Source organism: Alligator sinensis, unplaced genomic scaffold (genome assembly GCF_000455745.1).
Source record: "Alligator sinensis unplaced genomic scaffold, ASM45574v1 scaffold788_1, whole genome shotgun sequence".
Lineage (NCBI taxonomy): Eukaryota > Metazoa > Chordata > Crocodylia > Alligatoridae > Alligator > Alligator sinensis.
Genome location: NW_005842140.1, coordinates 574,233 through 584,531, shown reverse-complemented (window position 1 = coordinate 584,531; position 10,299 = coordinate 574,233). Strand labels below are relative to the sequence as shown.

Sequence of the window (10,299 nt, the reverse complement as noted above, 5' to 3'; positions counted from 1 at the left end):
GGCCAGGGCAGGCCGGGCTTCACTGCTGCGGGGGCCGGGGCCGGGGTGGGCTGCGCCGCCTCTCCGCTGGGCCCGGGCAGGCCGGGCTGTGCCGCCACTGCCAGGGTGGGCTGGGCTGCGCCACCTCCCTGTGTATACGCCGCCACGGGGAATACACGGGTGTGGCGTATACACGGATTTATTTACAAAAATACAATTTTCCGCGGGTTATACATGGGTGTGACTTATACCCGTGGGCGGGGTATATGTGTGAAAATACGGTACTCTCTTTACCTTACAGGCAAGGTTCTGTCTCCTTTCCGCCTGTCCATCTCTCTCTGAGGAACAGGGTACCAGCGAAAATTAAGTTTCCAGTTAAACCCGCCATATGTCATGTCTGATCCAGCCATGTATTCAAAAGTATCATCGCTTATCACATCAATGATTGGGCAGACAACAGTTTTTCTGTAAGAAAAAAAGTATTACATTTTAATAAGACATTGTAATGATAATGCCTATTAATATGCTATAACACTGCTTTCTAATGTAGTCTTTCTAGCTTCAGATCAAAATACAACTGCTCATATATACTGGAAACTGTATTGTATAAATTGTACGTAATTCCAGCTGTCAGTCTTTTGGAAACCTTGTTTCCCATTTCCATTTACACAGGCCTGCACCCACTAAGTTTCACTCCAAGATTAAACCCCAACTTTCAAACTTTAAATGGAGGCTACCAGGTTTTAAGACTAACTCAGGCAAAACAAGATTACTCAGTTTCCATTCAAATTCACTGAGATGATGCAGGTTTGCTATAAACTTCAGCAAAATTCACTTGGATATCAGCTGTCCAGCATGAGCTTCAGTGCTGAAGTAAAATCTCACACCTTCTAATTCACAAATCAATAGTGGAACAATTTAATTTTCATTTTTGCACTTATTAAAGTATTATTCAAGAGCTTTTGTACATCTTGACAGCCCAGGATGTTATTACCAAAATTACTCATTTATTTTCTATCCAACTTCCACATGTTCACAAACCACAAACTCAGAAACTTATTCACACACAAGATATGTGTATTTGCTAGTAGGTGGGTGGAATAACAAAATCATTCCTGAACTACTGAATCCTAGCTAAAGAAAAGAAGGGTAATTAGACTATGTGGAAATACCCCTCAGTTTTGCTTCTGGGTTGCCAAACTGATCTCACACCCTACTTCAGAGATTTAACTTTTCTATAAGGTGCTATTAATTGCAGTTATGTCTCCCTTGAGATTTTTTTTCTACTATGATCAATTTTTAATGAGTTTTATAACTTGTAATTTTTTTTAGTACATAGGGGACATGACACTTAGGTTACAGAATAAAACATATAAAATAGAAGAGTCTTAATGAAATAATGGAACAAGAAACTATTAAAATAGCACTATATAAAATACCATACATTTTCCTAAAAATCCCTGAACAATAGGTGCATACAAACTATTTTATGCAGTTAATAAAAGTAATTCTAATATGCTATAGCCAGAAGGATATAACAGTTACCTTTTATCTTTCTTTTGTATTATTTTCTTTTTCTCCAGTTTTTAACCTAACAATACTCAAACCTTATCTTAAAAAGGAATGGTTATTGTTTAAACTAATTTAGTTTGGTTCAGCTGCAATTGATTTTATGCCTCAGAATTATGTGGTCACCGTCTTATGATACTAGGGGAAGACCATCAAAGCAACTGCAAATGTAAATATGTTACTAACGGGGGGCGAACAAGGCACTAGCCATGGGCACTGACTTAGGTGGAAGAAAGGAGGCACAAAAATAGATGTCCTGTTTGGGGTGTCATTCTGTTGCCAGTAGCCTGGCTGCAGCCCCGAGCACCACCACCACCCAGGGTACAGAACCGCCCAGTTGTGCCTCTGGGAAGGTATGTTACTGACTCCCCCTTGCATCCTCCAACAAACAGCTGCTTCTATACAAATCCTCCCTCCCCTGCTTTTTCTATTCACAAAACCCCCTCAGCTCCAAACATGCAGAAATTCAACTATATTTCTCACCCCAAGAGCAAAATTGAACCAACATAGTCAGTTTCTTCCCAGACATGTACACAGTCTCCTTTCCCATATCCTTAATATCCCCCCACATCTAGCCCCTGCTCCTTTCATACATATGTAGCACTTTTTACTTATAGATGATATGTATCTGGGGGAAAACTAGAAACAATGGCCACAAACTCCTGGAATATAGTTTCAGGCTGAACATTAGGAAAAACTTCTTTACAACTAGACTGTCAGACTATGGAACAAGCTTCCCCCCAGAGGGAATCATCTGCCCTAGAGGTCTTCAAGAGAAGACTAGATGGTCACCTGGCTGGGGTTGTCTGACCCCAGATGTCTTTCCTGCTCATGCAAGGGGCTGGACCTGATGATCCTTCGGGGTCCCTTCCAGCCCTACTATTCTATGATTCTATGAAAAACTCAATTAATGTTGTAAATTTTAACAATTTAATGCTTCTGCCCACTATCACCAATCATCCTCCAAGCAAACAGACTCTCCACCCATCTTTGATCCCAGCAGCTGCTGAAGTAATGGATTCCTGCCGTTCCTTCTGATTTATTGGTCATGGTGCACATTTTGCAGAGATTATCTGCGGTCCATCTCTGGCTACATGCTTTATAAACAGATACAAACAGGGTCTTTTTTGGCTTTGGATATGTGTGTGTAAGTATACAAACAGAGCTTATACACGTACATACATGAGCATGCATGCCCACACACGCACACCCTCCACCCTGTTGTTTTCTCATCGTAAGTCATAAGGGTAAGAAAAATGCTGGCAGAACAATGATAAAATATGATTGTAATGTGGATTTTTCTCTTATTTGGGATTATGGATTCACTCACACATTAAATAGATGGGTGCAAGTTTCATCATGATATTAGAAAACTGGATGAGGGTAAATTTCAGCTACCTGTGAGCTCACCAGTAGAAAACAAGACAGACTGAGTACAGAAGGGTAGTCATATTCAAGCATGCATGAACCAAAAAAGTTGAAAGTTAGTTTTGCCCAAAAAGATCTCCATGGACATATGCCATGGAAGAAAAGGGATAATGTATTAACAGTAACTATTCCCATCAACACAGACAGAAACCCTGTAAAAACAATGTTAAAATAAAAAAAAAATAAAAAAAAATATTTGGTACAAATTGAAATAAATAAAAAATCTAAAATCTAAAGCAGAAATAAAAAATGCTCTTTGGCTTGATGGATTAGCCTCATCCTAAAAGCATGTTTTTAAATCTAAGGCATAAGCACACTGAAAACACAGGCTCATAATGAAACCCTTAACTTGAGCAGCATAGCAGGCCTTTCTATCACAAAGTAGGATATCAAATCTTAAGTCCTTACCTGTCTTCCTTTATTCTTGCTAGCAGGGGCTCAAGCCACCCTAAAGTGCATTCACAATGTGCATCCAAGAAAGTTATGACTTGGCCCTTAGAAGCTGCTGCTCCTCTTAGTCGCGCACGGATCAGTCCTGACCGCTGTTCCATCCTAATAATTTTTACTGGCACTTCTAAATTTTTCACATAATTCTCTAATGCAGCCTTCAGAAAATCTGCCAAATTAAAATAATAAGAAAAAACACTTCTTCAAACCTGAATCAATAACCAGAAAGAAATCAGAATGGAAATGTGTGGTTAATGCATTGTGCTGGGCACTCCAAGGGTAACTCCTGGACAATATTCTAATGCATAAATATTGAAAAGACTAAAGGCTCTGGAAACACAAGACAAAAAATACAGTGCGAACCATGCTTATTAATCTTTAGAAGAATCAGAGCCAAGACACAGAGGCTTCCGTAGAACTCCACTCGCATTCTAGGGCTGCACTACAGTTCTCATTAAATAACGCCTCTGAGAATACCACGTATATAAAAGATTTCAGAGGAAAAAGTCAAGATTCATTTCCTACAAAAAGCACCAGGCAGTCAATGCTGAATGTACACTGTTTACCAATACATGGCTTCAAACACAACTTTTGCTGTTTTGTTTGGTGTTGAGATTCAGTATCCAAACAAGCTCAGTTTTAATAAACTGCTTTCGTGTTTGACAACTTAAAAAATGTAATACCATGCTAATACAAGAGAAAGACTTCCCCTTGCTGTCTACTATAGAGGACAGAATGAGGCCTGAAAGAGTGAAGCCAGCATGGCAGAATTCGTTCTTCCTCAAACCCCCTAAGTCACTCAGCCATATTTCCACTTGCAAGATGACTGTTTCAGAAGTGGGGCTTAGAGAGCTGCCACTCTACTCAGCATGGTCATCTTTGAAACAGGAATATTTTGGTGAGTAGTTGTGTGGATAGGGAGGCAATATAATCAATGTTACAGTTACATCCCTGTCCAAGGTAGCGCATGCTGATGAGACTACAAGCATAAGGGTAGTACGGTTAATAAGGAAGCCAGATTTCAAGAGGAGTGGGAGGAATCTGGCAGCATCTCCAGTCCCTACAGAATTTAGAAACTGTGTTACCTGACTGCTGCAAGGCTACCAAAACCTAGTACCTGAGGAAAGCATTCGGCAAACACTGCATAGTACACTGCAATGAATTTTCTGGGTCATCTGTCCTCTTCAGAATGGTTTTACCATAAGTTGGTTCCATAGGCCGCCTCTACACGTGCAGGCAAAGGCATGATGGGATCTAATGCACAATTCACACAATTGCTTCTCCTGCCATGCCACACATGCATGGCAAGAGGTGCAACTGAGGTGCGATGCAATTTAACGTATGATTCCACAATGACAGTGCAGGGGTAGCCTGATCCCAGGCTCCCCCTGTAGTAGCAAGAAGGAGGATCCTGAGACTGGGAGCACCATGCACCACAGTGGTTGGGCTCCCAGCTGCATGGGCACCCCCCCATGCCCCAAAAGCTGGAGGATCCTGACTGGAGCTGGTGATTCCCACAACCCTAGAGTGGGGACAACAGCCGAGGTGGAGGATCACAGTTATCCTCTAGCCCTGGAGATTTCCTGCACCCCCAGGGCAGAGGGATTGTCCTACAGGAATCCTCCAGCCCCAGAGGTTTCCATGTACCCCAGATCCCTAGGGATAATAGCCACAATTCCCAAGGTCTGGGGATTTCATGCATCCCTAAGCCCTAGAGATTACAGCTGCGATCCCTATGGCCTGGTGGGGTGTGAGTGGGGTTTTGTTGGGCATAGAGCACCCTTGTGGGGAGACCCTGCTGCATGTGCAAATTAAAGCCCAACAGCAACCAGCTATAAAGTTAGTACAATTTTTCAAGGTCTAACTTTATAGTTGGTTGGAACATATTATTGTGCAATAGCTACTTTGTACATATAGCTTGTCTCCAGGTAATTGTGTAATTAACCAGTTAATTGTGCAATACCTGTAATATGTAGAGGGGTCTTAGTCCCCTATATCCGGCAGCTATATAGAAGTAAACCCAGAGCCAATTCCAGCTGCTTGCACAATTATGAGAGGTACTGCTATGCCTGAATTAACTAGCTGCTGCATTCTTTTGTATTCAGCATTAAATAGCTTACACATTATATAAGGTGCAAGACAGTGCGAACATTTAAAAATGCATGCAATTCCACATAATATTTTTGGCTTTTCACTAATTTCATCTTGGATATTACATTTTTGGTATTTTGTAAGGAAAAGAGAAAGTTAATAATGTCAGAGGCAGTTTGTGTGACTAAAAGCTGCTTTCTCTATAAAGAAATGCTCCTACAAGAAATCAGGCCCCAAAGAAATTAAAACCTCAATAATTATTTATCGTACAAGTAATAGAAAGAAACTGCATCAGCTTCTTGCATTCTAAAAGGTTTGAACCTCAGGAGTAAGCTATTTCCCTTTTGGAAAGAACAATAAATGGCAAAGACAAGTAACACCATGTTCTTACCTGCATTCGTCAACAACAATATGAGATAATAAAATCAGTGTGCAGTTTATAATTAACTGATGCAAAAAATGAACTCACAAAATCTGGATAACAGCTCTGGTAATAGATATGATACCAGACAGTTTTTCAATTATTACTTTAGGAACGTGTACAGTTTAGCACTTCCCCAGATACATTAAAATATTTGTTATGACCATTTGTCCAAGGTCATAACAGTACCTTTTTTCTCACTCCAACTACCTCTGAATGAAGTAACAATCACAGGCATCCTTGCTTAGAGTTGGGTTTATCAATGGTTAAATGCCACTGACTTGAACAACTCCTGCTATAGGATTCTTAAATGTGACAGTAACAAAATATGTTCAATTTAAATGTCTTTCATATTATCAGCAACTGCCCTTGATAAATTAGCACAAGAGGCTTACCTCTTTCACTGGCATCATCTACCAAGATGACCTCAGAAAGTAAATGATGCGGGGACCGATTTATAACACTGTAAACAGTCCGAAGCAAAGTACTCCAGGCTTCATTATGAAACACTATAACGACACTTGTATTTGGGAGCTCATCAGGGTAGACTTTTGTCTTGCATCTGCCAAAAAGAGAAAAGAAGGTTAATCTTCTAATAAAGTCATTCACCACCACCATCACATCACTGGAAGCCAGGCCCCAATATCACTGGACAACACACAATTCAGCTGGACATTAATTTCAAGAGTCCCAAATTACTACACTCATAAGCACAGTGAATACTATATTCCTGCTAGAAAAGACATCACGAAAAAAGCTGTTTCCCAGTTTTGCCTCTTTCAGAACCATTTAGTCTCCTGCCAGCTGTTTCTTAGTATACTCAGAAATCAATACTTAAAAGCTACATATGAGAAGTTGCTGGATCTACCAAATGGAAAATTAGTTTTTACATCCAAGAAATAATACAACGCACATATAAGTTAGAAGCAAAGCATCAACCTATTAATCAGGATTCCTCCCAACCTCTGTGGTTTGGATAAAACAGGACTAATTTTTTAAACCTTCCAGCTGTTAGGATTTCTTAGAATGAAAACACAACAACTAAATTGTTTTATTTGTCATGTACCACTCACCCTCATATAAAACACGCACCTAATTTTTACAAGGCAAAATGTAAGGAAAAAATAGTTTTCCAGAGTTATATCACTCTATATGTGATATAGAGTAAGTTCATCTGGTAATAGTGTGTAACGAGTGAATGATGTTCAACAGTTTGGAGGGACAACCAGTTACTTCAGGAACGTAAAAACACCCTGTCCATTGACTGTATTGAAGGCCTTTGTCAGACAGATGAAGGCTATGTACAATAGCCAGTTGGTCTAATAAAAGGTATAATTTTGGAACCCAGAGTTGTAGTTTTTTGTATGGCTATATACAATGGTATTTGTTTTTCTCTACGCTTCTCTTGCTGTTGCTTCACTGAAAATATCACAGTAGTGGAGTGTCCCGAGTGAAAAACTCCTGACTTTCAGAATAGATTCTTTCACCTAGATTGCAGCCTCAGGAGCATGATGCGAGTGACAAATTTTCTGATGATGTTCAACAGAGAGACAGTTGTCACAGTCACTTCTATCCACTTTGTTTTTGTATAATTGTAAAAAACCAAGCAACTTTGAAATCTTGTGGTGCTGCTTCCTCTTTCCAACAGAGAAGTATAACTTCATGAAGCTTTTGAAGCAATTCATCTTGGTGCATCTGCAGATTTCAGCAGGCAAACAGTCGTTGCTGATGCCTTGTTCCCAGGAATTGATTTATAGTGACTTTCTGCAAATCTTCTGACATAACCTTGTTGTCCAAATCCATCGTAACTTCTAACTGTGGTAATCCTTTGACTATTTGCGTTTAATTTCAGTTTCACTGGAGTATATATAATTGCACAGTATTCAATCCAATACTCAAGTTATTTTTGTTGATTAGTAATGACATTTCTGTTTGTCTTTCAGCAGAGTGGCTTTCTTCTCAACTGAACCAATTGCTCATTTGATGCCTCCATACATTCCATGGCTATCAATGTGAAATCAAAACCACTAAAACACATACATAACTGTACATAAGGGTTCAATGTTTTGTTCAATAGAGGTCTACGTATGGTAGTGAGCTTTGTGTTAGATAAGGTACATGTCACGTATTCACATCTGTAGTCTGCTCTTTAAAGCGTAACATACTCTTCTTTAAATATTTTGATTGTAATATTTGCTCTACATATTAGTTACTTAATGATATTTAGTCACCCTGCACACTCTAACCATAGGATGCATCTGGTCCATATAATTTTAGAATTCACAAGCCAAAGTGAAGGAATACATTCAAAACCACATATTGCAGTACTTCCCTAACAGTAATGCTTGGCTAGTCAGTTCATCCAAATGTAGGAATATAGGAATTAGGATAATGGCAGTAAAAGGCAGTAAAGAAACATCATATGGTCCATCAACAATACCTCCCCAGTAGCATCCTTAAACATAATCTTTCTAAACATTTAAAAATATATATTTTGTTCAATGGCATAACAAACCATACAAATTAAAAATCATAACAGCCCACATATCTCCAGAAAAGAAGTACAGAAAATTCCTCTGGTTTCCATGTTTCAGTTATAGTCTGCAGTATGCAAATTGGTACCCCAACTTTATGGAAAAAAAAATCTGATTGCTGCATATATCTCCATAGTTGTTCATTATTGTTGGAGAGTAAAATTGAGACCCTAGTGGTTTACAAATAAGCCTTCTATTGAATGAGCCAAAAAGGACTTTCCTTCTGTCTCATCCAGCAAGAATCATGCTAAGCTTGTTTGGGCTTGAAATTGTTCTTTGTGGATTTTACCGCCTCATATAATTTTGGAGAGCAATCTGTGAAAAAAACAGTAAAATTACATGATCATAGAACAGCCAGCTATTCATTTCTTTAATGAACTCTAAACTCCAAGGAGAAAGGAAAAGCAGCACCACTGTGCATTTCTCAACCATTTCTGGGGTCTAATTGACCACAGTGAGGCATGTATTATGATTTAGATTTACAGAGTTTATAGGAAAGATGGCTTTACTGGATATCACTTTAAGTTATATTGATTGTTCAACTAGAGTATCCCAAGAAACAGGACTCTAAGACTAAATATACACATTCAAATGATCCAGGAGAATTCTTCTAGGTTTGTTTTCCTGGTAGGGAAACTTACCTGGAGACATCTGAAAGCCAAGTCCCTAAAGATCAAGGAAGCTGTGATGCTGACACTGTGTAGCTAGGGGTACCCCTAGCCACATCTCAGTCTGCTCCATAGGCCCCCTTAATCTGCCTGGAGATAGATGGCAGCAGTGCACAGAGAAGCCCTGATCAACTAACCTAGACTGCTCAGGGTCAGCCTGTGTCTCCCTCCAGCAAACTGTGGGGATTACGAAGGGGGCATGTTTTCCTCCTGCTCAGCTGGAGCAGTAAAACAACGCTGGGTGTGTCTACACGTGCACTTTAATGTACATTTGCCTCTTTTAATGTGTATTAAAGCATAACTTTAAAAACATGCTTTTTAGTTAACGCACATTATAATAAGCTAACATACATGTGTCAGTTAAAAACCATGGACATTTTTTTTTTTCAAGTTAAGGCATAAGCACACTGAAAATACAGGGTCATAATGAAACCATAATGAGACCCTTAACTTGAGCAGCATAGCAGGCCTTCCCATGGTGCAATGGAGCAGAACATAAAATCTCAAGTCCTTACCTGTCTCCCTTTATTCTTGCCAACAGGGAGGTGGGGGGGGCAGGGGAGGTACTTTAATTAGCGAGCTGCGCTAATTAAAAGCACGTGAGTGTCATGTGCATTAGTATCTTTGTGCTGAAAAATGGTGGTGGGGCACTTCAAACTAAAGCTCATCGAACGAGCTTTAGTCAAAAGTACCCTGCCACCATTTTTCAGCACAGGAACGCTGGTACATAGTTTCATAGTAGCTAGGGTCAGGAGGGACCTGAACAGATCATCTAGCCGAACCCCCTGCCACAGGCAGGAATGAATGCTGGGTTCACAAGACCCCAGACAGGTGATCATCCAACCTCCTCTTGAATTTGCCCAAGGTATTTTTGACAATCCAGATTTTGGCTACCCTAACTGTAAAATATTGCCTTCTGATCTCTAACCTAAGCCTATTCTCCATCAGTTTATTACCATTGTTCCTGATGGAGAATAGGTTTAGGTTAGAGATCAGAAGGCAATATTTTACAGTTAGGGTGGCCAAAATCTGGAACCAACTTCCCAGGGAAGTGGTGGGGAAGACATGATGCTAGAGTCTGCCGCAGCGTGTTAATTTCTGTCCTCCAGCAGACTTGATTAGTTGAGTCTGTTCCAATGTGCTAGATTTCCAGTGTGTTGGA

At 39.9% G+C, this 10,299-nt stretch overlaps 1 protein-coding gene across 3 annotated transcripts in view; it reads right to left on the bottom strand.

Annotated features, from left to right (window-relative positions):
- Positions 1-10,299, bottom strand: part of GALNT13 (polypeptide N-acetylgalactosaminyltransferase 13) — a 422,841-nt gene that overhangs the window by 169,421 nt on the left and 243,121 nt on the right. For all 3 annotated transcript variants that reach the window (XM_006025323.2, XM_025206100.1, XM_025206101.1), the window contains 3 exons: positions 6,331-6,497; positions 3,385-3,592; positions 274-444 (listed from right to left, as the gene is read on the bottom strand). In XM_006025323.2, coding sequence (XP_006025385.1) covers positions 274-444; positions 3,385-3,592; positions 6,331-6,497 — 546 coding nt within the window. The remainder of the gene's footprint in view (positions 1-273; positions 445-3,384; positions 3,593-6,330; positions 6,498-10,299) is intronic.